Consider the following 27168-nt stretch of genomic DNA (forward strand, 5'->3'; position numbering starts at 1 on the left):
CATTTCGAGATGATTCAAGAAAGGTTGAGATACATCACTACTCTTTAAAAATTGAAATTAAAATTAATGAGAAAATCACTGGTAGAAAGAATTAAAGAGATAAATGAAAGAGAAGGAGAGGATTTCTATAAAATATGTCGCATTCCTTCATTAAAATATGGTAATTTGTTTATATCTAAATAAGTGTATTAGGTTTAAATAACACGGTAAAAATAATAATAAATAATTGAAGTAAATTACACCCAAATTCACTAAACTATGAGTAAGTTAACGTTTTGGTCAATTAACTTCAAAAAGTTACAAAATTGTCACTAAACTATTCGAAAGTTTTATTTAAGTCATCGGGCTATATGGTCTTCATTGTTTGCATCCCCTGCACTAATAAAAAAACTCTTCTGCCTCTGCTTTTCTATAGTTTGGGTTTTTTTTTTCATGAAATAAATTTAAACGTCATGTATCTACGAACCAAAATTCAAATAGCTTTCTTCTCTGCTCTTTGACACAGACCATTAGATTTTCTTGATCTAATATATGTTTTTCTATTCATCTATAAGTATTGATCCATCATACCATTCATCGAATTGTTGCTTGAACCTCAGACTTTAACAAAAAGAATTTAATAGTCCAATGGCTTAAACAAAAACTTTTGAATAGTTCCATGATTCAAATAAAGGCCATTGAATAGTTCAATGACTATTTTGTAATTTTTTAAAGTAAAATGACAAAAATATAAATTTATTAATAGTTTAGTAATCTTGAATGCAATTTATCCAAATAATTATTATTATTTTCTTTTGATCTTATCCTGTGAATTATGAGCAATGACTGTTGGGTGTTCAGGTAGTTGTCATTAGGAAGAAATGAAATTGAGGGTTGGCCTACTAATGTCACTCATCATAACTTTTCTTCACATGCCATTTTACTTTATTGATTTTGAATCCCAAAGTTTTCTTTATTTGATTTTGGAAAACCATAAAATAAAAGAATAGATGAATGCAGTTATTTAATGTCACTTTCCTACAAATTTATTGCATGCCGTCCAATTTGGAAAATCTCTTGTGCTTTTGGAATTTTGTCACCCATCACTTTTTGTGTCCACCAAACGTTTTTTAAAAATAAAAATTTATGACTTTATTATTTATTTTATAACAATAATTTGTTTTTATAAAAAAATTTAAAATTAATTATAAGTTGGATTTATTAAACTTTCTATTTTGAATTTCTTGTTATTATTCTGCATTTCATAAATAACCCCCCCAAAAAAAAAACTTTCCCCTTAGTTAAACTGCAGGTAGCTTCCTACAAATTTCCTATTTCCGTTCACTTTGAACATATGCTATTTTATTTTAAAAATTTAAGTCCCAACGAAAAATAATCAGCAACCTCACCCCCAAAAACAGCTCTTCAAAACTTCTGACAAAGAGAAATACTTCCTCCACTAATACATCAAATATTCTACAATTATTTGCCGACCAGCAGGAGAAATGGCAGGGGCTATTGTGTCCTTAGTTGTTGAAAGAATTTCTGATCTACTCATCCATGAAGCACTTTTCCTCAAAGATGTGAAAGATCAAGTTGAGAGCCTAAAGTATGAACTGAAGCGAATGCAGTGTTTCTTGGAAAACGTTGACCGGAAGCCAGAACAAGACGAGCGTCTCCATAATCTGGTATCGCAAATCCGTGATCTTTCTTGCGATGCTGAAGATGCCATCGACTCTTTTATTCTAGAAGCAGCACATCAACGAGATTCTCATGGGATTGTCAAGAGATTCACCTCCATTTTCACTAAACTTGATCATCTGCACAAAATCAGGGTGCAGGTCAAAGCAATCCAGACCAAGCTCCAAGACATTTCCAAGAATCTTCCAGCTTATGAGATACCCGGTGATGGAGAAGACTCTAGCTCAATTTTGAAGTTGCAGCAACGGTTAAGAAGGACATACTCGCATGTCGAGGAAGAGGACGTTGTTAGCTTGGAGGTTAGCACCAAGGAAGTCATGACCAAGTTGATGACTGAAGAAGACAGAGCCCACGCCGTCGTTTCCATAGTCGGCATGGGGGGCATTGGTAAGACTACTCTTGCCAGAAAAGTATATAATCATGTTGATGTGAGACGCCATTTTGATTTCTTGGCTTGGGTTTATATATCTCAACAATGTAAGCAGAGAGAAGTTTTGCTTAGTGTCTTAATGAAAGTTCTCTCCCCTTCTAAAGATGAAAAAGAGCTAATTGAGAAACTGGACGAGAGTAAGCTGATGAAAAGGCTTTTTGATGCTTTGAAAGAAAAGCGGTATTTGGTAGTCCTCGATGATATTTGGAGAAGCGAGGATTGGGATATTCTTAAACTTGCTTTTCCACGAGGAAGAATGGGAAGCAAAATACTATTCACAACACGCAATAGGAATGTGGCTTTTGATGCCGATCCTTGCAACACTCCCATTGAGCTCTCAGTTCTTACTGATGATGAAAGCTGGAATCTTTTGTGTAGGAAAGCATTCCCACGAAGCAAAATGGGTTCTCAATGCTGCTCAGAAGAATTTGAGGAGCTTGGAAAAGAGATGGTGAAAAATTGTGGAGGTCTGCCTTTAGCTATTGTTGTGTTGGGAGGCTTGCTAGCAAGAAAACAGTCATTGGCTCAATGGGAGATGTTTTACGAAAACATCCATGGACACTTAAAAGGGCTCCCACACCAAGATAAAAATGGTGCAGTGAACAGAATTTTGGTTTCAAGCTACAATGATTTGCCTTATCCTTTAAAACCATGCTTTCTGTATCTTGGTCATTATCCAAAAGATTGGGAGATATCAAAAAACGAACTCATAAGATTATGGATAGCTGAAGGTTTCATTTCACCATCACTGGAAAGCAAAGAAATCTCGATGGAGGATGTAGGCGAACACTTCCTAGAACAGCTTATAGATAGGAGCTTGGTTCAAGTTAGCAGGCAAGGCTATACAGGAACAAATGTTAAGACATGTCGAGTGAATGATCTCTTGAGGGACTTGTGCATTAAGAAAGCAAAAGAGGAGAAGTTATTGGAAATTATTCAACAATCATCGGCTCAATTTGATGTGACTTTGGTCGAACCTATGCTACGAATAATTTCTATTCATCCTAGCGAAGGGAAAGTTCATTTGAAGGGAGAGCATCCAAAATTACGTTCTTTATTGTTGCCTCAAAATGAGACATTGGTAGAATTTTGCATTTCAAATTGCAAAAGCTTCAAATTTTTAAGGGTGTTGACTCTTTTAAAAAGGAACGTCGAAAAGTGGCATGCGTCAAATGAAATCGGTGATCTCCTACATTTGAGATACTTGAAGTTAGAATGCTGGAACGAAATGATTTTGCCGCAATCTATTGGCAGATTGAAGAGTTTATACACTTTATACATCAAGTATCATACTGACATTGTAATTCCAGATGTTGTGTTCAAGTTGGAACGTTTAAGGCATATTGTAATAAGAAGGATTGCGTTGTTCGGAAGAGGATTTCGTTTGCGGCTAGGGTTCACTTCAAAAAATATTGAAACTTTGAAGTACATAATGGTGGATGAGAAGTCGATTGAAAATAATGTGGTGCTTAGGTGGACTAATATTCAGAGTTTAGGAATAGTATTTACAAGAGCAGAATATGTGAAGCCTATCCTAATCTTGCTAACCAAATTGCAACGCCTTGGGTCAGTGTCTTTGGAGGTTTTAGACGATTCAAACCTATCATATCTAGACTTAGAACCTCTTTCTTGGTGCCACCACCTCTCCAAACTGAGATTAGCTGGGGGGATAAAAGATGATCCACATTCGAGCTGTCATATTTTGAAATTTCTTCCACCAAATATCGTCAAATTAACTCTGTTTTGGTGTAGGATGAGCCAGGATCCAATGGGTGTATTGGAAAAGCTATGTCATTTGAGGATTCTCTATTTGGAAGGAGTATATAACGGGAGTAAAATGATGTGCTCTGCCAATGGGTTTCGTCAACTTGATTCTCTTCAAATGATTGGTCTAGAAGAGTTGGAGGAGTGGGAAATAGAAAAGGGTGCAATGCCATGCCTTCGAAGATTGGAGTTGGCCGATGTTGATAGTTTAGGGATGCTTCCAGAAGGATTGAGGTTTATTACTACTCTTCAAGAAATGATATTAACAAATATAAGTTCGTCATTGAAAGAAAGAATTAAAGTGATAGATGGAAGAGAAGGAGAGGATTTCTATAAAGTGTGTCACATTCTCTCTATCCACATTTTCTGATCTCAAGTAATTGGAGCCAACATCACGCGAGGTTTTTTTCTTTTTTTTCTGTAAAATAATATATTTTTTACTTTCCTTTCACTCATATAGTTGGAGATTGATATAAAATTAATAAAATAACCAAAATTCATAAATTCCATGTCATATTTTTAATTGATATACATAAAAGATGATGAGATGTGTATACCATTTTTTTTCTTGACGTAGGTAATCTAATTAGCATTGAAATGCACTTCGTCGGGATATTCAACTCCGTCAAGTGTGTTTTTTTAAGAATTGGATTGGTGAATGAAGTGATTGTTTATATGAATAATTTGATGAGAGTACAAATTTTAGTTATCCAATGTTTTCCTTTTTTCTAAATTCTATATATCTCTATGTTCTTTTTTCTTATATTTCGAAACTTTAGTTCTCTTGCTTATGATATTAGTTTTGAGATCAATTCAATATTTTCTTCAATTGTCTTTATTAAATAATATATAAAATAGATTCGTACATGCGTTGGCTTATATGGTCCAATGATTGAATTTCTTACCAAATCACCTGTTTGACACGAGTTAAAACCTTATAACGCCTATCTCCACTCAATATTGTATAAAAATTAGATTCATACATTAATTATTGTGGAACTTTTAATCGTTTAATAGATGATATTTCAAGGAGGGAACGCACGTACAAACCTATACATTACAAGTGGAGTACTTCATTTGGGACTAGTAGCCACCAATCTCGACTATGGATCATAGAACGAACATGGAGAACAAAAAAAAATGGTATGAGAATTACTCATTTTATATTTTTTAATTATTATTAACATAGATAAGGTTACATGTGGAGATATGTCTCGCATTTTGACCAAAACAGTATGTGATGTTGAAACAAGAAGAAGCTCTTTGTCCTGATGAGGAGCTGAAGTCATGACAAGAAGAAAGTCCTCATCCAAACGACGCAATCCTCCTTCGTCCCGACAACCAAACGCCACATCACAATGTGGCAACATGTCACTTAAGTTTTCCGGCTTTCTTTTCTCAGTTAAATTCTGTTTTAGTTTCCCACTTAAATTCTGATTAACCTAATGATATTCTAGTCATATATGCTATGAATTTCAGCCTATAAATAGTCTTAGTTACTCTAGGTTTTAGACAATAGAAATATTAAGATCGAGATAATTCTATTCTTTGAGTTTGAAAGGTTTTTATTTTGTGGTTTTGGGTTTTTTTTATTCTCCCTCTTTTGCACTCTCTTTTTATATAATGAAATCTCCTTTTATCCATGGGTTTTTATCCTCTTTTAAGGAGCTTTTCCACGTAAATTTGTGTGTTCAATCTTTTCAATTTCTACTTTATTTACTTGTTCATTGTATACACCGGGGTTAAATCCTAATAAACTGATATCAAAGCTAGTTCGATTTTCGCATTTAACTCATTCGAAGATTGCTGCATCAAGGTTTGATATTAATAAGTTTGATGACATCGCAAATTTTCAATATAAAAATAAAAATCTTAGCCTCACATTTATAAGCAATTTTACTCTAAAATGAGACAAAAATTACCGCAAGGTGATTAGAAGAGGCATTCACTAACCTCACACGATAATGTTGTTTAATAGGCGCTCAAAGTAACTGATGAAGCTGCTGATTTTCTTTCCGGAAAGACTCAACCTCTTCCGTTAGTTCAGCTTTGTTCTGTAATATGGAGCTCATCACACGAGACATCTCCATCTGTTCCAATGATTTTCGTGAATTAAAGAGCAATTGACATGTCGTTCTCGTGCCTCGTCAATGAACATGTTGCCGAATTTGCCGGTGGATCAAGGTGTACGAAATTACTTGCTTCAATGTATGACGCTGATTTCATTACGGTTTTCTATTACAGTTTTAGAACATTGTTTTTTTATGCTTAATAAAATGGACTTTCGCTGAGAAAATAAAAGAAAACATTTAAACAATGCTATGGAATTTTGATTAGTTTAATTACTACATCATTTTTGTCTTAAATGTTTAAATTTACCAAAAAATAAAAAATAATTATTTTAAATACTTTAATTAATAAAATATTAATTAAAATAATTTAATATTAGCATCTAAGGTGTTTTTTATTTTATTTTATACATGATGCTTTAACCTTTGAGCTAAGTGGGCTCAAATGATAAGAAATTTTGTATTCATTGGAATTCAACAAATTATTACCGTATTATGTATTAGGGATAAATATTAAAATTATACATAAATTTTGATTTAATATATAATTGTTAATGAATTTTAATTTGATGCAGTTACACACTCGAAACTCTAATTGTAGTTCAAATGTATACTTGAAACTTTAATTTTATTTTAATTATATACATTTAAAAAAATAAATTTATTAATTTATTTTTTATTAGATAAATATAATTATCTATGTATGCAATTTATAAATAAAAAATGATATTATATCAGTAATTATTTTAATACTTAACAAGAATTAGATCAAATCAAAATTTTACATATAATTACACATTAACACATAGTTCATGTATAGTTTTAATATTTATCAAATCTATTAACTATCTATTAGTTATTCATAATTTTAAAATTATTAATTATTCATAATTACTATGAATTATAGACTCGAATTTAGAAAAACTAAAATTATTTCTAATTTTAATGCTATACTTAATAAGGTTGAAACCATTAGATCTAGATTTGGAACCTTTTTTCAGCGTCACGGTTTTTTTAAACTAAAAGTTTTCGGGGAATATAAAAGAAGATTAACATTTGAGCCTAAGAAAGGAAATACAGATAAATTAAAGTATTCGAATGGTTAACGAAATACAAATTTTAAAAAATGGGAATTTTATTTTTAATTTAATTTATAGTTATTTCTAATAATTATAATATCATAGGTTTGTAAGATATTTGAAGGGGTATGAGGGTTGCTTCAGTTTCAGAAATAGTAAAGCTTTGGGAATTCATTTGGGGGTATTTCATTGCTAAGCAAGGAATCAAGGAGTAGGGAAAGCTAGAAAAAGAATCCCCATTTTCTTAAGCAAAGAATTTAATTAAAAGAGGAAAGAAGAATCTGCTTTTGCTTTCTTCTTGTTCAATTTTAATTATCATTTACTTTTGATAGAACAATAACAAAAAAAAGGAATCAGAAAATACACACAGGCTGATTATCAATCTGTTTTACATCCAAAAAAAAAAAAACAAGAAATTCAGACTTTTTTTTTAATCAGCTAGAGAAATGGCAGAGGCTATTGTGTCCTTAGCTGTTGAAAGAATTTCAGAATTACTCATCCGTGAAGCAGTTTTCCTCAAAGATGTCAAGGAAGAAGTTGAGAGCCTAAACACTGAACTAAAACGAATGCAGTGTTTCTTGGAGGACGTTGATGGGAAGGCGGAACAAGACACGCGTCTCCGTAATCGGGTATCCGAAATCAGAGATCTTGCTTACGATGCTGAAGATGTTATCGACTCCTTCATCCTTGAACGTGCACATCAAGGAGGCTTTCAAGGAATCGTCAAGAGATTCACCTCCATTTGCACCAAACCTTGGCATTTGCACAAAATCGGGGTGCAGGTCAAAGCAATCCAGACCAAGCTCCAAAACATTTCCAAGAATCTTCCAGCTTATGAGATATCCCGTGCTGGAGAAGGTTCTAGCTCAGTTTTCAACGTGCAGCGACAGTTAAGAAGGACATACTCACATGTCGAGGAAGAGGACGTTGTTAGCTTGGAGGTTAGCACGAAAGATGTCATTACCAAGTTGATGACTGAAGAAGATAGACCCCACGCCGTGGTTTCCATAGTCGGCATGGGGGGCCTCGGTAAGACTACTCTTGCCAGAAAAGTATATAATCATGTTGATGTGAGACGCCATTTTGATTTCTTGGCTTGGTTTTCTATCTCTCAACAATGTAAGCCGAGAGAAGTTTTGCTTAGTGTCTTGAAGAAAGTTCTCTCTCCTTCTAACGATGAAAGAGAGAAAATTGAGAAAATGGACGAGATTGAGCTGAGGAGAACGCTTTTTGATGCTTTGAAAGAAAAGCGATATTTGGTGGTCCTCGATGATATTTGGAGAAGCGAGGATTGGGATATTCTTAAACCTGCTTTTCCACGAGGAAGAAAGGGAAGCAAAATATTGTTCACAACACGAAACAGGAATGTGGCTTCACGTGCCGATCCTTGGAGCACTCCCATGGAGCTCCCACTTCTTACAGATGATGAACGTTGGAATCTTTTGTGTAAGAAAGCATTCCCACGGAGCAAAATGGGTTCTCAATGCTGCTCAGAAGAATTTGTGAATCTTGGAAAAGAGATGGTGAAAAAATGTGGAGGTCTGCCTTTAGCAATTGTTGTGTTGGGAGGCTTGCTAGCAACAGAACAGTCATTGGCTCAATGGGAGAGGGTTCACAAAAACATCCATGGACACTTAAATGAGCTCTCGCACCAAGATCGTAAATATGGTGCAGTGAACAGAATTTTGGTTTCAAGCTACAATGCCTTGCCTTATCCTTTAAAACCATGCTTTTTGTATCTTAGTCATTATCCAGAAGATTGGGAGATACCGAAAAAAGAACTCATTCGTTTATGGATCGCTGAAGGTTTCATTCCGGAAAACAAAGAATTCTTGATGGAGGATTTAGGCGAAAAATTCCTAGAAGAGCTTATAGATAGGAGCTTGGTTCAAGTTAGCAGGCGAGACTATACAGGAACAAATGTGGAGACATGTCGAATGCATGATCTCTTGAGAGACTTCTGCATGAAGAAAGCAAGAGAGGAGAAGTTCGTGGAAATTATTCAACAACCGCTGCATGAACTTGAAGTGACATTGGCAGAATCTATGCTACGAAGAATTTCTATTCATCCTAGTAAATCGAAAGTTTATTTGAAGGGAGAGCATCCAAAATTACGTTCTTTGTTGTTTTCTCAGAATGAGAAATTGATAGAATTATGCATTTCAAAATACAAAAGCTTCAAATTTTTAAGGGTGTTTACTCTTGCAAAAAGGGGCAACTACAATAAGTGGTGGCATGTGTCGACTGAAATTGGTAATCTCCAACATTTGAGATACTTGAAGTTATACTACAATAACAAAATGATTTTGCCGCGATCTATTGGCAGGTTAAAGAGTCTGTACACTTTATACATCAAGTTTTGTTATGACATTGTAATTCCAGATGGAGTATTTAAGTTGGAACGTTTAAGGCATATTGTAATAAAAGTGGATGAGATAAACCCCGAATGTGGATTTCGTTTGCGGCAAGGGTTCACTTCAAAAAATATTGAAACTTTGAAGTTCATAGTGGTGGATGACAAGCCGGTTGAAAATAATGCAGTGCTTAGGTGCACTAATATTCAGAGTTTAGAAATAGTATTTACCAGAGCAAAATATGTGAAGCCTACCCTAATCTTGCTAACCAAATTGCAACGCCTTGGGTCAGTGTCCTTAAGATTTTTTGATGTCTCACACCCAGACTTGGAACCCCTTTCTCAATATTATCACCTCTCCAAACTGAAATTATGGGGGCAGATAGAAGATGAGCCAAATCCGAGCGGTCATGTTTTGAAATTTCTTTCATCAAATATTGTCAAATTAACTTTAGTTGACTGTAAGCTGAGCCAAGATCCAATGGCCGTATTAGAAAAGCTATGTCATTTGAGGATTCTCCATTTGAAAGAAGCATATATTGGGAGTAAAATGGTGTGCTCTGCAAATGGATTTCCTAAACTTGATTATCTTAGAATGTTTCTTTTACCTGAGTTGAAGGAGTGGAAAATAGAAGAAAGTGCAATGCCATGCCTTCGAGAATTGGAGTTAGCCTATGTTTATAGTTTAAAGATGTTTCCAGAAGGATTGAGGTATATTACTACTTTCCAAGAATTGAATTTAACGAGAATGCCTTCGTCATTGAAAGAAAGAATTAAAGTGATAAATAGAAGAGATGGAGAGGATTTCTATAAAGTGCGCCACATTTCCTCCATCCACATTTAATTGATCCCAAAATAATCGGAGCCAACATCACTTGAGGTATTTATTTCTATAAAATAATAATTTTTGCATTCTTTTTCTTTTCTTTTCACTCATAGAGTTAGAGATTGATATAATATTGATAAAATAACATGATAGAAGAATATACCTTTAATTACCATAAAAATTGTAATTAAAATATTAAAAAAAAAAAGAATTTCTAATCATTTTTCTAGAAAAACTAAAATTTTAATATCATTTTATTATTTCATATTTTTAATTATTATACATAAGAGATGATGACATATACATACCATTTTTCTTCTTGATGTAGGTTATCTAACCAGCATTGGAATGCACTTTGCCAAGATATCCAATTTCATTAAGTGTGTTTATTTACTTTTTTTTAAGAATTGGATTGTTATATAGTATGAGCTTTGAATGAAGTGATCGTTTGCTATATATCTAATGCTCGCCTCAGGCCTCCCAATTTGCTTACTTTCCTAAAAAAATTATCTTCTTATTAATTGGTTCTTCATTTGCATCTATTTGATTGAAATTAATCTAATTTAAACCGGGAAAAAAAATTCTAAATAACTCATTCGATGTTAAATTGTTAAATTCATTATTTAAATAGTTAAACAACCCCTTTAAATTTACAACTCACTATTTCAATTAAAAATTAGATGATACAATGTTAATCAAAACATATATCATGTATACTTTTATACGACATAACAAAAATATGTACAATTTCTTCTAACAAAATGTATAAAACAGATTTATACAAAACTTGACTTATGTGGAATGATGATTTTTTTTTTTTAAGTACCCGTTTAACACAAGTTCAAACTATATGACGCCCATCCCCACCCTAATATTATATAAAAAGAGTCAACATTAATCATTTTGAAACTTTTAACCGTTTAATCAATGATTTTAATCATTCCATAAAGTTTTTTTAATCAAAATCATCATAAAGTATTAAATACTTTTTAATCACAAACCGATAATTAAATATCTTTGAGTCTAAATTATTTCAACTTTTACCTTGAACCAACACAGTACTGTAACATATCTAGTAATGAGCTAATTGTCAGGTTAATCAAACATTTTGTGAACTAAACTCCCTTTTAATCTAAATTCACAAAAGTTTGTGTGCTTAAGAAAGTTGAGTTTCACATAATTTATTCTTGCTATAAACAATAAGAACAAAGTAGCGACTCAACTTTCTATTGAAGACTTGTTTTAATAAGGTTACACAAATCAAAATGTAGTAAATTCAGGGAACTCTATGTACTAAGATAACCGTGTTAAATGCTTCATTTTCAATCAACCAAGAAGCATTTATATACATGTTTCTGAAACGTAAAAATCTTAGCCTCACATTTGTAAGCAGTTTTACTCTGATATGAGACAAGCCTACTGATGAAACAGAAGTTACAGCAAGGTGATCAGAAGAGGCATTCACTAACCTGACACGATAATGTTGTTTAATCAGCGCTCAAAGCAATTGACGAAGCTGCTGATTTTCTTTCCTGAGAGACTTAACCTCTTCCATCAGTTCAGCTTGGTTCTGTAATATGGAGCTCATCACACGAGACATCTCCATCTGTTCCAATAATTTCCGCAAATTAGAGCTGAGAATATGTACATGAATGCCAAAGCAACATAAAGGAAAGGATGATAGGAAAATACCTCCTGCATGTGGAATTGTCTTAAAATTTCAATATGCAAGTTCCTCATATCTCCATGAATGGATTTCTGAAATGAATCGAGGGTTTCTTCTAGAGTTCGTTGAAATAGCTGAAGAGTAAAGTTGCTTCCTTGTTGGGGATCTTGTTGAGATGCCCTGGGGGGTTGTAATGTTCCTCCCTATTATGGTCACAATCAATGCAGTGTCATGCCCAGAAAAAAAACTATGAAATATATAGAAATTCGTAAAAATCCTTCATCCAGGATGACTTCACTACTCAAATGCACAAAAAGACCAAAGTGATTAGAGAAATTAATGTAGTGAATAGTTATTTAACCAAACCAGATATCATACATTCATTGCTGGAAGAACTCCTGATGCCGCTGCAGTCAATGAATCAGACCTCGATAACAGGCTATTAAACAGCTCTTCTCTGGTTTCAGCTCCCGTTTTCTTTGTTTTTGGAGAAGCCACCAAATGGGATGTTCCATCACTAAAAGCAGATGTAGTACTAATTCTCTCAGCATATGTTGAAAACCTTCGAGGCGGTGCTAAAGATGCTAGTTTTGGTGAGTCAAGGCTGCCAGCTCTAGTAATGCCTTTTGAACCAAAAGATAAAGCAGACATGGAGCTCGAGGAGAAATGTTCAGGAAATCCCAATGAAGAAGTCTCATGATTTGAAGAGACATCTTTCGTGTGCAAATTTTCATAGCTCAGGTTAGAACTGGTCTGACTGAGCATTGAAGACTGATCTTGTCCAGCATAAATAGAGCTCGTTGTCAGACCACCAGAAGCTGGCATCCCAAAACGAGATGGCAGCTGGCGAAGGTGAGCAAATTTGTCAGATATCTTCTCACCACCCCAAGCTTCTGGAGGAGTGATGGAAGTCTCTTCACTCTTGGAAGACGGTGTAGGGGTAGATTCCAATGCTGTAAAAGACTTCGTCACATCCTGTAAAGATAAGTGGTGTACAAACATCATTATGGGGAAAAAGACCGAAAAGCCATATTGCTCTCAAAAAACCAAATTAAGTATCAGAAACAGTTCTATGACTAAAGAACATACGATATAATAGCCTGTGAATCAAGCTCAGCTAATTCATTTATTAAGAGAAATGAAAGTTGTTGGAAATGACATCCTACTGCAGATGATAATAAGTTGTCTGCAATTGTAAATCAGAGAAATCCTCAAAACATGCAAAGCCATACTAAAACACAGTTGATCTATTGGACTTGTTAATACAAACACTCATAATGCTCCAAACATACAACATAATGCAAAAAAAAAAACCACATTCCCATTCTATGCAAAAATGACAACTTAGGATCAACTCATATACTTGCATGAAACTAGCAGAACATTATCATGAAGATTTAAAGTAATATCTTGTACAAAAAAATCAAAATAAATATGTTATGCATTACTGTTATCAATAACAAAAAAGCAAAAAGCAAAAAACCTGTTGAGACATTGAACTGGACTTCCAATCAAGTATTGGGTGATCACTAGCTCCATCATCAGCAAAAGCAAACCTCCTGCTAGAAGGAAACAGCAGGGAGGATGGCTTCTTATCATTGGGTAGGTGCTCTTTCTTTGCACCATCATGACCATCCCAGAGCTTATCCAGCGAGGGTGTAATAGGATGAACATCCACAAGAGGGGAAAATACCTCCATATCATCCTTGAAATTGAATGTAGAACGAGGAGCATGTAATCTCGTTAGTGTTCCACCTGGCCATAGATGGCTTCTAATTGGTGTTTCGAGAGAAGAAGAGAGATTGAGTGTGCTTGATGTTGATCCACTACTACTAGTAAGAGAAGATACTTCTGCAGGACCTGAACGGCCAGTGATACGAGAACCAGAAACTGCAGTGGATGATGAAAGGCTTGTTGATGTCACAGATGGAAGTGGGTCTGGCATAAGAACAGAATCCTCCATTGCACCTCCCAAAAGAGCAGTCTCAGCAGTGCAAGTACTCTCATTAACAATGGCTGGTTTTGATCTTTGCCAACATAAACTTGAAAGAGCCTGATAGATGCTATAAACACTTAGGATTTAAAATGAATAAAGGAATAAGGCTTATTACTTTCCATTTACACAAAACACTTTGAAGTTGGAGCACAAACAAGCAAGCAGTGACATCCAATTAATATCATTAGTTCCACTACAGAACATGATCTTTTATACAAATACCATTCAAAATTCCATATCAAGTTAGAGTTCTTGGGGGAAAATAGAAAGCAAGTGCAAACTACAAGAACTTATCAGGGCCTGGGTCCCTTTTTATATTAAAAAGTGATAATAGAGCAAAAGATAACCAACCTCCGAACAACTATAAGCACGAAGAACAGTAAAAGGCTGTAGTTTTCCCCGAATATCATAGAACACCACTCTACCATTACCAGTACCAGCTGCCAGTGTCCAACCATCATCTTTAAATGCCAATGAAGAAAAAGGTGCCTCATATGAAATGAAAGCTGAGGGTCTTCTAGACCCTGAGTCATAAGTGTATAGCTTCTTATCCAACCCAACACTAGCAATAATCTGTTGAAAAGGAAAAAGAAAATTGAAATATCAGAATATTTATCAATTTTTGAAAGATGTCTTAACCATTAAAAAAAAATTCCTTCATCTCAGCCTTCCAGAAAAGCTCAGCCTATTCCTTTAATTAAGCCTTAATAAGGAAAAGAAGAAACAATGAGACCTTATCATTGGAGGGTGAGAAACTAATGCCAGCTGTCGGAGCAGAGTGCTGTTTCAACCAAGAGACCTGTAAAAGCCAGTGGATTACATATATGCTTAGAACATCAAGAATATTAAGACAGACAGAGAGAAGAGAACCTTTGGGCTACGACCAGTGGTATCCCATAAATGGACAGATCCATCATCACCTGCAGTCACCAAAATGTGTCGACTAATCCGCGAATAATCAAGTACCTTTAGTTCCTGGTCTTAAATCCATCAGAAGAAAATTAGCTTGCAAACATGACTAAGAACTTAACATAAGCACCCAAATGCAACAAACTCAACAACCTGTGCATCAGGATCTTTTAATTCAGCAGCCTTTGCTCCAGAAGCAAGGTTGTGAAGTATCAGATCCCCACTTAGGCTGATGGAGGCCAAGTGTTCATCTTTGCAGTTATACATAACACCTGTTATTGAGCTGGTATGACCCCTTAACCATTTGATGCAACGCTTCCGCTGCAAATCCCATATTCTCACAACTTGACCACTTCCTCCTGAACATATGTATCTGGATCCCTTGTTGCTAAAGCTAATAGCTAAAATGGACTCCTGTAAATAAAAGGGATATTCTGCTTGTTAAATTTGACAAAGAAGGCCATGGAAATAATTATATATAACTTCAGTAACCAAGTAAACTAATCAAGGCTTGACATTATGGATAAGCAATTTCAGGTGTCATCAACGAATAATCAATTTTGGGTGTTGAGTCAAAAACTAGAGGATTTTAGTTTCGCAAATGAGGCCACAAACTCGTTTTCTTTTTTTTCCCTTTTTTTTTTTTTTTGCATAAAGCATTATGACATCAAATTTGAGGAAAAGGACATCATTCAGATGCAATGCAAAGTGCTAAATGTTTGAAGCAAGCTTATCTGTCCATGCTACTTAAGCACATCCTCCTCTCTTGCTAAACACCTCCACTAATGTCAGCTAGAAACATATGGTAATTGTATAGACAGAAATTTCAAGTCACGATGATATTTTGTTCATTATAGTCCTACACTACAGACAATAATGCATAGCACAACTCGTCCACATTAATAAAGAAGAAAGTTCAGAAAGCATGAAACTTCTCTCTTTTGTTCATAAATAACTCAATTTACTCATGATTTAATAATCTAAAATGAGTTTTATTCAAAATATCTTTTAAGTCAGCTGGCAATCCACAACACACATCCTATTGGTAACTTCTATTTCGTGATGTATGCATTCACAACTAAAAACCTTACGCATGACAATATGGTTAGAAACATAAAGTACAACAATTTTGGAATTTAACATGCATGATCTACCTGGAAATGAACATTATATACAACTCCAAAAAAAATTTCGCTTCGATTCAAAACAATAAAACTAAAAGTATTTCAACAATATTCAACAGTTAACTAAGTCCAGAGAAGGATTACCTCAATGTTATCTCCACTATCAGTCCCATCAACCGGAATTGTCCCAATCCTCTGCCCATTTTTCCGCCACAAGGATATCTTCTTATCCTCTCCGGCACTCGCCACCACTAAATCTGCCATAACATTTTCTCAGCCAGAATCAGTTCAAACAACCATATACAAATAAATCCAAAAAAAAAAACTTAAATTCCCAGCGTAATTGCTAAATTCATCTTAAGTAATGTTCTAAATTTAAAAATTCCACTTATTTAAGTTAAAATACGGACTTAATCCGTTCAATTCAATATATTATTAATTTCAATTTACATTTTTTATCCAATAAAAAAGAAAAAAAACAAACAAACCACATTTGCAGCAGCCAAACAGATCGTAGCAGCAGAAATGTGAAAAAATAAATAAATAAAAAGCTCTAATTTTAAAATAACAAAAGAAAAACGAGCTTACTAGTGTGGTTCCATTTAACCGAGTTGACAATGCAACTCGGAGAAGGTGAGTAACTTAAAACGCAAGGATCGTTCGGTTCAAGCTTGATGTCGAATATCTTCACGGTGTCGCCGCCACTTGCTGCTAGTAACTCCGACGACGGATCCGGTAGATTCATTATAATCTCTTTCGTTTAGTAAAAGGAAAGATATATTTTTTCAAGTAAAAACTTAAAATTTAAACGAAAATAATAAGAAATGAAGAAGATAGAATGGGAATTAATTTGAAAAAATTTTAGATTTAAATTGGAATCTGGTGGTTAGAAAAAAAGAAAAAAGAGTGTAAGTAAACCCTACGTCAAAGAGCAAAAGAAAAGAAAGCGAGGGGGTCGAAACAAATTTAAATTTATTTCCTTTTTTTTTCAACTTTTTAAATTGAGTTTTGAAGAGTGTAGAAATGATGGGAAAGAGTGGGCGCCTTTTTTTTTTTTTCATTTTCTAATTTTTTGAAGAAAAATTATTTTTATTTAAAAATGGATTTTAGAAAATATTGGAGTGAAATTGATTATTGTAATGACGAGATTAAAGGGTATTTTACTAAAAAAAACTAATTTTTAATATTATTTATGAAAATTGGCCATTTAAAATATTATCTATCAGAAAGGGGTAAAAAACCCAAAACGTGCCTATGTGGAAGCGTTATAAGGGAAAATTTTAGAACAACGTTTTTTCGTGGGAACATTTTTGCAATGTCAACAAAAGTGCTACCACATCAGCATATTTTTGCTGACATGACAAAAGCACGCTGACGTGGGTGCGCTTTAGCCTGTGTTTTTTCTAGGTTTTTGAGTTATTTGTATGTTATTTGTCATATCAATAAAAGTGCTTCCACGTCAGCACGCTTTTATTGACATGGTAAAAGCGCTCCCACGAGAAAGTGTTTTTTTGAAATTTCTCTTTAAAACGCTTCCACATAAGCACATTTTGTATTTTTTAGACCATTTCAATAAATAATATTTTAAGTGGCCCATTTCCATAAATAATGTTAGAAATAGGTCTTTTTTTAGTAAAATACCCGAGATTAAAATTAGTAATAAAAAATAATTTTGAATTCAAATGTAACAATGACGAAATTAAAATAAAAAATTATTAAAGACTATTTAATTTTAATACTATAATATAAAATATACCTATATTATATTTACATTAAATAATAAGATATTAGAATCATGTTATATTAAATAATAGTTAAAATTATTATTACACTAGAGAAATAATAATAATGGAGTAAAATGAAAATTTCTTTTATCCATTGGAGGTTCAATCTGTGCAGTGGACCCTCTAGGATACAAAAATTACTCAAACAAAACCAATATTAATTCACTAATCAAAAATCAGTTCGTACCAATTGAATTTTATAAAAAATTTAAATCAATTGGATTATTTTTTTTATTTTTATAACCCTTTATCGAATCAATATCTCGATAATGTTGAAAACCTTGGTTCCTTGACCAACCTTTACTTCTTAATATTCAAGTCACATTAGACTCCAATTAAATTTCAACTTCTTAATATTCAAGTCACATTAGACTCCAATTAAATTTCAAATCAAGTTAGACCCTAAAATAAAATTAACTCTTAATGTTTTCTCCAAACTTAAATCCTTTGCTTAAACAACATCGACTTCCTAACCATTCGATCCAACAAAGGTTAGCATTGGATCACATCAAAGAATACAAATATATATATATATATTAAGACAAATCAATTAGCACCTCAATTACTAGACCTTTGGGTTTTATCAGGCAAAAACACCTCACAAGTTGAAAATGATGCCCACACTTGCTTATATATTACAGACTTTAACGCATTAAACCTTACAGTTACGTAAACAAAACGCACCTCACAAGTTGACCATAGTGTGAACACTAAAAATACTAAGTTGAATACTAATAAAAAATCAATATTAGATTCATGATTTTCTTTTGAAGATCATGACACAGAACCCAGTTCAACACATTAGGAAATCCCCTCCCACCATGCATTCCAAGGAAGCCCCCCCAATCAACACCAATCTACAAGATATTACCCGCTTTGACCCCTTAGACCTCATAGTTTGAACAGCAAGAGACACCTCACAAGTCGACGATATTGTAAACACTTCCGTACCTAGTCGATATGAGATTCATGGTTCGTTTCTAAGATCATGACAGAAAGCATGGCGGGAGGGAGAGGAGCGCTTCAACAAGGTGGGAAATCCCTCCCATCCCAACATGCATATTCCAAGGGAGCCCCAATTAGCAAAGAGCACTGAAAATGCTAGCCTATACTTCTCTGGCTATGAGGTTTCTATATAAAACTCGCAATAAGATGCTCGAAAAAAAGCTCTGGGCATTTTCTTTACCCCTTCTTACCATGTAATAACAGGGTCACCATGTAGATTCATGATGCTACCACTTAAGCATTAGTCATTCTCATACACCAAAGAGACAGATAAATCTTCAAAAACAAAATTAATCATTACAAGTGAGCAATAGGCTCTTAATTGCAGCTAATCATCTCATAACATTTGATTGCACCTAAACATACCCAATACAAACATCTCAATTAGCAAAAAGTCTGAGAAATACGAAAAAATCCTTTGAAGACGAAAGCGGCCATATTTTATTGTTCCAACAACTCAAAGCACAACTATGAGCTGTCAGACCAGATATATCTATACATGAACCGCAGATTAACTGCTATAAAGAAAAAAGATAGAACATGGAGGTGGAAAATAAAGAAGAATTAAGAGAAATACAGTGGCGGCTTATGCTACACGAAAGCAGACTTGTAAACCTTTTTACCCTACAAACGGTATCCATCGAGCCATCACTTGCATCTCCCCTAGCAAAAGTTTGGGTGCCAACAGTCCTCAGTTTCAACCATTTTTGGAGGGTGATGGATAACTACATCAGAGAAAAAAGAGACAATAAATAACACAAAGTAGCACTGATTGTTGTTATGACATTTAATATCAGTAAAAGTACCATGAAGGCCGAGTTCGATTGCATTTTGCCCTCAACTCAAAAAATGGGCAAATTAGTCCCTGTACGTTAGGTCAAATAGCAAAATGATCCTTTTATTAAAAATTTCATCCATTTTTACTATTAAAATTGGTCCCCATACGTCAACATGAGGTGTTATGGCATGCCATGTGTAACTGTCTAGTCAGCAACACCGGTTTTTTTACAGTAGTTATGGATCAAATTTTTAACAGAAAGAATTATTATTTTTTATCTAACATACAGGAACTAATTTGCCCATTTTTTGAATAAAGGGGGAAAGATGCAATTTGACTCCTAGTACAAAGGCCTTCATGGTACTTTTACATTAATAACCAAATGAATAGCAAATATAGGTAAATAAAAAAAATAAGAAACATAATTAACAATTACAATAAGCATCATATGACTTTAAGGAGAAAAAAGATTCATTGTTTTGAAGTGTTGCATTATGACAATAAAAAAACTAAAATCTCATTACCAATCACCAATATTCAGAACCGACAAAAGAGTACATTGAAGGAGAAGAAGGTGGACAATCCAGCAAGTAGATACTAAGGAGAGGGGGGTTGATCACTAAATTATACAACAGAAAGAAAATCATTTCCATTCTTCCCCATTAGAAGCCTTTTTTGACTTTTGAATATTCTCTACTTAGAGGTGATCCAGATAATCATACAGCCTGAATCTTCAAAGAGAGAAAGAGAGGTCAAAGAAGGTATTTTCTTTAGTTTCTGAAGTTGGACCATCAAATGAAATTATGAACATTTCACGATTGGTTTGAATAAAAAGTGCTTTATAATAACAATGATTCTGATAATGACTCAATATTATTGCCACCTAAAAGCTTTTGTTAACATCATAAACATAAGAGATACCTGAAAATGCTGAAAACTTCTAAAGTAAACACAGAGGAAAGTAACAACCATTAATGAATAAGGATATCTCGAACTCTCTTCTCTCATAGCACATCTTTGTGATGTATATCAGTGTTCAGACAATAATACATACATTAAAATCAATATGTCAGCTGAAGTCACTAGCTTGATTTATTCCTACACTCACAACCACATAATAGCAACACTTGATTGATATGTTGTAAACGACAAACAATGGCAGTCAGAAGCCAAAAAAATATCATCAATAAAAAGGAAAAAGAATTTAAAGAAAACAAAAACAACTCTATTTAGCTGACCTTCGTAAAGACTTGCAAGCCATTAAATGTTGATAGCAGCAACCATTACATTTTAGTGGACATGAACTTTGCTTTTTTCTCTGCTGGCTTGAGAATCTGGAAAGAACACATCAGGTTTTCATCGACACTCATCATCGCACCAGCATTATCAAATTCACCACAATAGTTAGGTGCTGAAAATATTGTAACAAGTTGCCTATCAGCAAAGAATTCGTAACCATCCTCCACAACCTACACAAAAATAACCAGTTTACCATCAAAATTAAACAACACTAAATAGACGGGTGGAAAAAGTGTAGACAAGTAACAACCTGATGCGCACGGCAAACAAGATCTAAATCATGCTTTGCTAAGAATTCAGACACCTTATCCGCACCAAAGGTGTACGAAACTCCTCTGTCATTCATTCCCCATCCTTTAACATCTCTATCAGGATCAGACCAGAGCAAATCACACAGCAAACCGGTGTCAGGAATTGCAGTTGGACGAGATAAGCTTCTAATTTGATCCAGGTTTGTCAAGTCAGGTGAAAGACCACCATGCATACACAATATTTTGTCATCTATAAGAGCCGCCACAGGAAGACAGTTAAAGCAATCAGTAAAGCTTTTCCACAGCCTCACATTAAACCGTCGTTTGCATTCATCATAAAATCCATATATCCGATTAATAGATGCACATTCATGGTTTCCTCGCAATAGAAAAAAGTTCTCTGGGTACTTAATCTTATAAGCAAGTAAAAGACATATAGTTTCCAAACTCTGCTTGCCACGATCAACATAGTCGCCTAAAAATAGGTAATTAGCATGAGGAGGAAAACCCCCATACTCGAACAGCCTTAGTAAGTCACTATATTGCCCATGTATGTCACCTAAAAACAAAAACAAAAAAATTACAATTAAGATACAGGAAAATGATGGTAGTACTATTAAGTCCCATTTGAATGATATCTCCATTTCTATTCATTCGAATTTACAATTCTATTCATTCGAATTTACAATCGTATTCAAACATGTCATATATATGATTTTATTTGCTTCATATATCAATCAAACAGTTAAAACAAAACAACAGGAACCCAATTTCCACCTCCAAAAAAAGGATAAATTAAGCTTTAAAAAGGTGAAAATCACCTCTATCTGGTTCAAAAATCTTAAATATTGAAACCCCATTTTTTTAAAAAGAATCTTATTCCCTAAAACATTATATATTTAACACTAACAAAACTACAATCTTTACCGAATCTATCACGACCTATTTAATACATGTTAAATCCTCAGCTTTCCTTCAAAACCCACAAAATATTTTCTAATAACAAACCCCAACGAAACATAAAGCTAAAAACGAAAAAAAATTTAAAAAAAAAAAGCCCAAAAACTTTACCGCAAATTTTGATGGGTGCTTCGAGTTCAAGCAAATTAGGTTGTTGAACGAAGATATCTTTCGAAGCAACACAAAGCTGTTTGATCTCAGATTCAGATAATTGCACTTGTTTCCCTGGCCTGGCTGATCGGACTTCCGTCAGCCGTCTGATTATATCGTCTAGTACCGCTGGGTCCATCCCTTGCGCCGTCGCCGCCGCCATTAAATCGTCCTCCTTCAACGGCCTTTGATTAAACGAAACCCTAAAAAAACCGAAACGGAACAAGATAAACGACCCCTTTTTGTTAGGGAGAGAAAGAGCTTGGGGAAAATGGTAATAATCTTTTTTCAGAGAAATTAAATATAAATTTATTTTTTTGAGAAACGAAAAAAAAAGAGTGGGAAAGATAATGGAAAATAAAATAATAATTAGAATTTTTTTTTGGGGGGGGGGGTGTTTCAAGAGAGAAATATCTTACTGGTTTCCTTCTTTTTCAAATGAATAATGGAAGACCGATGACTAAAATGACGTCGTTTTCAACGAGATACTGTTTATTAGACCGTTTGGGCCGGTTCATTTCTCGTGATGTGGGCTTGGGTTCACGTTTGATTGTTGTTTTTTGTGTTTTTTATTGAGATAAAGAATTTAAAATAATAATAATAATGAGATAAATTTTAAGTGTAATGATAAAGATTTTTTGGATAGGATTTATGTTTAGATTTTGATATTATCTCGAATTGATAAATTTATATTTTTTAACATCTGTTCTCTTACATTAATAATAATATTTATCTCAATCGAGTTAAGATTTAATCAACGATAATTTCATATTTTTAATAGTGAATTAAGATTCAATGAAATTAATTCATGGCATGTCCGTAGGAATGTGCGAATTATGTGACTAATTTGGTAGATGATTTTTCAGTTCTATGAAAGATTACTAGAGCGGCACTATTAAAATATTCTTTTTTAAGGTTGTAAATCTTAAAAGAGTATAAAACAGGCATTACCTCGCTAGAATTGTGTGGGAAAATAAGAGAAGCCGCCAAAGCCTTCAAACATCAAGTTTTGACAGAAAGTCAACAAGAAAGCTCAATTTTTTCTTTTTCTTTTTGCTTGTTTCCCTTTTTTCATGATTAATTCTTGTTTTTTCTTTTGAAAAGTTTTTCTATTTTTCCATTACTTGAAATTTTCTATTTTCATTCTTTTTTATTGTTGATACAAATTTGATTATTTATTCTTTATTATAATAATCTGACTAATTATTAATTAAGAAAAACCTAAAAAAAATAGAAATTTATTTTTCGTTTTAAGCATAAAATGAATAACTTCGAATCTAAATTAGATGGGTTAAATCTTTATTCCTAATTAAGATATGAATATACATAATTATTTTGGATAATCAAAATTGGGTTGTTCTTAATCGATTTAGTCTAAATTATCAACATAGGAATATAGCATAATAATTAGATTAAATTAGTTATTTAAATTTAAAAAAAAAAAGAATTAAGAGAATTTTAATATCCAAGTCAGTAATCAACTTTATTAAGATAAATTAGACGGAGATAGAACAATTAACTAATATAGTGAATAAAATTGTAGTCCTAAAATTTTATTATTGATTGATTATTCATTCGAGTTTTGCTCTATTAATTTTATTTACTAGTTTTAGCTTTCAGATCCTATTATTGGTTTATTTGAAAAAGTTGTAGAGTAATAGTTGGTGATAAGCATTATGATCAATAATAACTCTATGCGAGAACGACCTTTTTATATTACCTGTTACGATAAATATACTTGCATATGTGATATTCAATTAACATAGGGAAATTAATATGTAGTTTATTATATTACATTTTCTCTATAGCATGTTGCCTGAAACATTATTTTTATAATACTTTAGTATTATTCACTCGTATAATCAAAATAGAATGGAAATTCAATCAACCATGTGGGAGAGTTAACCAAATCTTCTTCAACCAATGATAAATTTAAATGTTAACCTTGTTTTGATAAATTAAAATTAATGTTGTTTTGACCAGTGGCAGAGTTAGAATTTTTTTTGACAGAATTAAATTGTATATTTTTACAATAATAAAACTGTAATTTCATCATTTTAATAGTTTATATCTTTATAATTTTTTAAGGATTAAATCAAAATTTTATCTTTTTTGAAAGGTAAAGTGCAATTTTATTATTACTAATTTAAAATTTTATAAATTACCTAAATTGAAAATTTACCATTTTAAAGAAGTTATGGCACCCGCCACTGGTTTTGACAAAAACTCCCCTTCTTCACTTCAAATTATCCAACTAATAATATTATCACTTCCAACATATTAATATTACAAAATAAAATAGAGGAATTAATTAAATCCATAATTAAACATAACATGTATACATGAATTTATCAAAAAAAAATCATATATGAAGTTACCCACGAATCATAGCGTATATAAAATATAGTTAAAATTCTAATATCAGTCTTGTGTTATACTTAATTTATGCATTTAATTATTGTAGTTTAATATTGTTATTTTTAGTCTTTATACCTCTCGAATTTTGAAGTTTCAGTCTAACCGAAAGGTAACTATTAAATTCATTAATTTGAGCAATGTTATTTCCAAAATCTTATGCAGAAAACAATTAACATATTTATAATTCTATGTCAATTTATTATTTCCATATATTATTCACAAATGTTTGGTAATGCATTTAACGATTGTCATTTTTATGTCAAGATTAAAATTTTAAAATTTGAAAAGTATAGACACTAAGAATGATAAAATAGGAAAACTTGGACTAAATCTATAGTTTAGGTATAATACAGGACCAAAGCAGAATTTAACCTGACGAATTTAATTGTTATCATTTGGATCAAAACTGAAATTTCAATTTTTAAAAAGTTTAGTGACTAAAAATAAATGGACTAAAATTAAGCAAATTATTATATAGAGATTAATATCAGAATTTGACCTTAAATATATATCTCGAATGCGAATAAGACAAATGAAAATAAAAAATTAGACTCCTTGTGATTTGTTCTTTTGGAGGAGTAATCTAAAGTATTCTTAGAATGTGTTTTTAACTTTTCCATCTATTTTGAGTTGATCTGACAAATAAGATAAGTTCAAAGTCTAAACGAGATAGAAAAATTAAATGGAAAACTAAAATGATTTTTTTGTAAAGTAGAAGGACCAAACAAGTGATTATGTCAAAAAATTGTCTTAAGAAAAGGGGGTTTGGGGGGTAATGTTTGTCTTCATTGAGACATGTTTGAAACATCATCCACAAGTGTGCAAGAAAGACAAAACTCAAAGAGACAATATGTGGGTTCGCTTATGAACTCCATTATCAGAATGCACACACTTATCTTAAACTTTCAATTTCCAGCCAAATTTCATAGGCAGCAACAGCAACAACAACATGTTCTATATGTTCTGTCTAGCTAATTTTCTTCACTTTTGTTAAAAAACCGACACGAATCACCTTGTCAGCTACATCCCCCTATATATAAAATAAAAAAGAAAATGTTCAAAGGATACAAATATATATAGCAAGGATCATGCAGGAATGGGTGGATAACAAGGCTGTGGAATAAAGCATATGAACCAGGGAGGAATGGAAAAGGTGACAACTAACGACCTAAAAAGTAGAAGAAACCTATAACATAGATATACCTGTTAATTGAATGGTTGGTTTGGTTTTAGATCGGATCAATATGAATTGTATTCGTTCGGGTATTAAAATTTGTGGTAAAAAAATTTTTCGGTCTTTTTAAATTTTGAAATTGAGTAAACTAGTAACTTTCAAAAAATTTAGAGTAGTTTAACTTGTTAATTTATAATTACGGGGTAATTAATCATAATGTTAAGTACATTTTTTTATTGGCATAATAGCAAATTTAGTGCTCGAAATTTATACATTTTGTCAATTTGGTCTTGATTGAACAAATTTAGCATGTAATATGTATACATTCTATCAATTTGGTTCTAATTTAACAATTTTTCTACAACATTTACACATTTTGTTAACATTTACTAGAATACTAGGGTGAAGCTAGGAATTTTTTCGGGAGGGGGCGAGATTATGTTATATAATTTTTTATAGGAGCTAAAATACAATTTTACCGTTATAATAGTTTATATTTTTATAGTTTTTAGGACTATATCAAAATTTTATTATTTTTTGGGCCAAATTATAATTTTACTATATATTAACTTATTTATAAACTTATAGATTTTAGGGGGTCCAAAACATAATTTTCTAATTTCAAGGGATAGGGCCCTTGCCTAGCCCTCCTTTCACCCTTAACAGAATATATAAAAGTCAAAGACTAACTTTATTATTACACCAATCAAAATTACGTACAATTGTCAAATAACATTGACATCGTGAATAATTCTCCTTAGTTGCTTATTTTCGAAATTAACACGAATTAAATTACTTTGATTTTTTCGAGAGGAACCAATTTGCTCACTATCAAAATTGAAAGGAACCAAAAGTATCTCTTTACCAAAAATTTTAATACTCGAACTAATTCAATTCCTATCAATTTTATCAAATCATTTCGAGTCATAGTTTAAATTTTAGTTAAGGATTTGGATCAAGTTTCAATTTGGACCGTTAAGTAAATCAAAGGATGCAAAACGTACTATTCTCTGACTCAGACTGAATATGTTCTCCATAACTTTAAACAACGTCAATTAAGGGCAAGAACAAAACATGATCAATGAAATGGAAATCCAGAAAGCTTCTTAATTTGAAATGAGGTGTGCAAATACTATATTTTAATAGCTATTTCAATTTTTGGTAAACATGAACTATTTTCCATTAACATTCAATTCAACACATTTTTTGTATTATTTTCATGTCTCACAAGAATCAAATTCATTCTCACTTTCGTTTTGGGTTATTGTTCATCAGAATATATCATTGTTCATAGCTAATTAACCAAATAAGTTAAATTCTCTAATCTTTTGAAGAATATTGGTTTTTCTATAGTGGCAAAGATGGAAAATTAGGTATAAGGATTCTAAATCAATTTTAAAAGCTTAATTAATTAAGGTTTAATTGTGCTCTTACTCCTTGTATTTTTCAAAAT

At 32.7% G+C, this 27168-nt stretch overlaps 4 protein-coding genes across 5 annotated transcripts; 2 read left to right on the forward strand and 2 right to left on the reverse strand.

Moving 5' to 3' along the window:
- The first annotated feature begins 1223 nt into the window (after positions 1-1223).
- Positions 1224-6191, forward strand: LOC107936662 (disease resistance protein RPP8). Of its 2 annotated transcripts, none has more exons than XM_016869409.2 (3): positions 1224-4275; positions 4892-5017; positions 5109-5525. In XM_016869409.2, the coding sequence occupies exon 1, from the start codon at positions 1485-1487 to the stop codon at positions 4242-4244; it is 2760 nt and encodes a 919-aa protein (XP_016724898.1). In that variant the 5' UTR covers positions 1224-1484; the 3' UTR covers positions 4245-4275; positions 4892-5017; positions 5109-5525. The 2 variants fall into 2 exon arrangements, with proteins under 2 accessions (XP_016724898.1, XP_040934132.1); XM_041078198.1 differs by lacking the exon at positions 5109-5525 and adding an exon at positions 5853-6191 and having other exon boundaries at positions 1268-4275.
- Positions 6192-7299: 1108 nt separating this feature from the next.
- LOC107936663 (probable disease resistance RPP8-like protein 2) lies at positions 7300-10656 on the forward strand. The gene is made up of 2 exons (XM_016869410.2): positions 7300-10255; positions 10530-10656. Exon 1 carries the CDS (start codon positions 7469-7471, stop codon positions 10217-10219), a length of 2751 nt encoding a protein of 916 aa, XP_016724899.1. The 5' UTR covers positions 7300-7468; the 3' UTR covers positions 10220-10255; positions 10530-10656.
- Positions 10657-11401: 745 nt separating this feature from the next.
- LOC107936668 (protein NEDD1) lies at positions 11402-16884 on the reverse strand. Its single transcript, XM_016869417.2, has 10 exons — positions 16485-16884; positions 16041-16153; positions 14926-15186; positions 14734-14838; positions 14597-14662; positions 14215-14436; positions 13351-13920; positions 12246-12842; positions 11894-12070; positions 11402-11807 (listed from the first exon to the last, which is right to left on the reverse strand). The coding sequence occupies exons 1-10, from the start codon at positions 16639-16641 to the stop codon at positions 11700-11702; spliced, it is 2376 nt and encodes a 791-aa protein (XP_016724906.1). The 5' UTR covers positions 16642-16884; the 3' UTR covers positions 11402-11699.
- A 2078-nt stretch (positions 16885-18962) lies between these two features.
- On the reverse strand, positions 18963-22559 carry LOC107936665 (serine/threonine-protein phosphatase PP1 isozyme 4). Its single transcript, XM_016869412.2, has 4 exons — positions 22085-22559; positions 21013-21572; positions 20702-20932; positions 18963-19410 (listed from the first exon to the last, which is right to left on the reverse strand). Exons 1-3 carry the CDS (start codon positions 22284-22286, stop codon positions 20747-20749), a joined length of 948 nt encoding a protein of 315 aa, XP_016724901.1. The 5' UTR covers positions 22287-22559; the 3' UTR covers positions 18963-19410; positions 20702-20746.
- Between the last annotated feature and the right edge of the window lie 4609 nt (positions 22560-27168).

The sequence above is a fragment of the Gossypium hirsutum genome, chromosome A10 (genome assembly GCF_007990345.1).
Source record: "Gossypium hirsutum isolate 1008001.06 chromosome A10, Gossypium_hirsutum_v2.1, whole genome shotgun sequence".
In the NCBI taxonomy this organism is placed as follows: Eukaryota; Viridiplantae; Streptophyta; class Magnoliopsida; order Malvales; family Malvaceae; genus Gossypium; species Gossypium hirsutum.

Excerpts from the sequence above, each read along its gene's own strand:
- LOC107936662 (XM_016869409.2), top strand. The coding sequence starts at position 1,485 with ATGGCAGGGGCTATTGTGTCCTTAGTTGTTGAAAGAATTTCTGATCTA.
- LOC107936665 (XM_016869412.2), bottom strand. The coding sequence starts at position 22,286 with ATGGCGGCGGCGACGGCGCAAGGGATGGACCCAGCGGTACTAGACGAT. Across the intron at positions 21,573-22,084 it reads AGCACCCATCAAAATTTGCG|GTGACATACATGGGCAATAT; the intron begins GTAAAGTTTTTG and ends TTTTGTTTTTAG. Across the intron at positions 20,933-21,012 it reads TTGTTTGCCGTGCGCATCAG|GTTGTGGAGGATGGTTACGA; the intron begins GTTGTTACTTGT and ends ATTTTTGTGTAG.
- LOC107936668 (XM_016869417.2), bottom strand. The coding sequence starts at position 16,641 with ATGAATCTACCGGATCCGTCGTCGGAGTTACTAGCAGCAAGTGGCGGC. Across the intron at positions 15,187-16,040 it reads ATAGTGGAGATAACATTGAG|GAGTCCATTTTAGCTATTAG; the intron begins GTAATCCTTCTC and ends TTTTATTTACAG. Across the intron at positions 11,808-11,893 it reads GACAATTCCACATGCAGGAG|ATGGAGATGTCTCGTGTGAT; the intron begins GTATTTTCCTAT and ends TTATTGGAACAG.
- LOC107936663 (XM_016869410.2), top strand. The coding sequence starts at position 7,469 with ATGGCAGAGGCTATTGTGTCCTTAGCTGTTGAAAGAATTTCAGAATTA.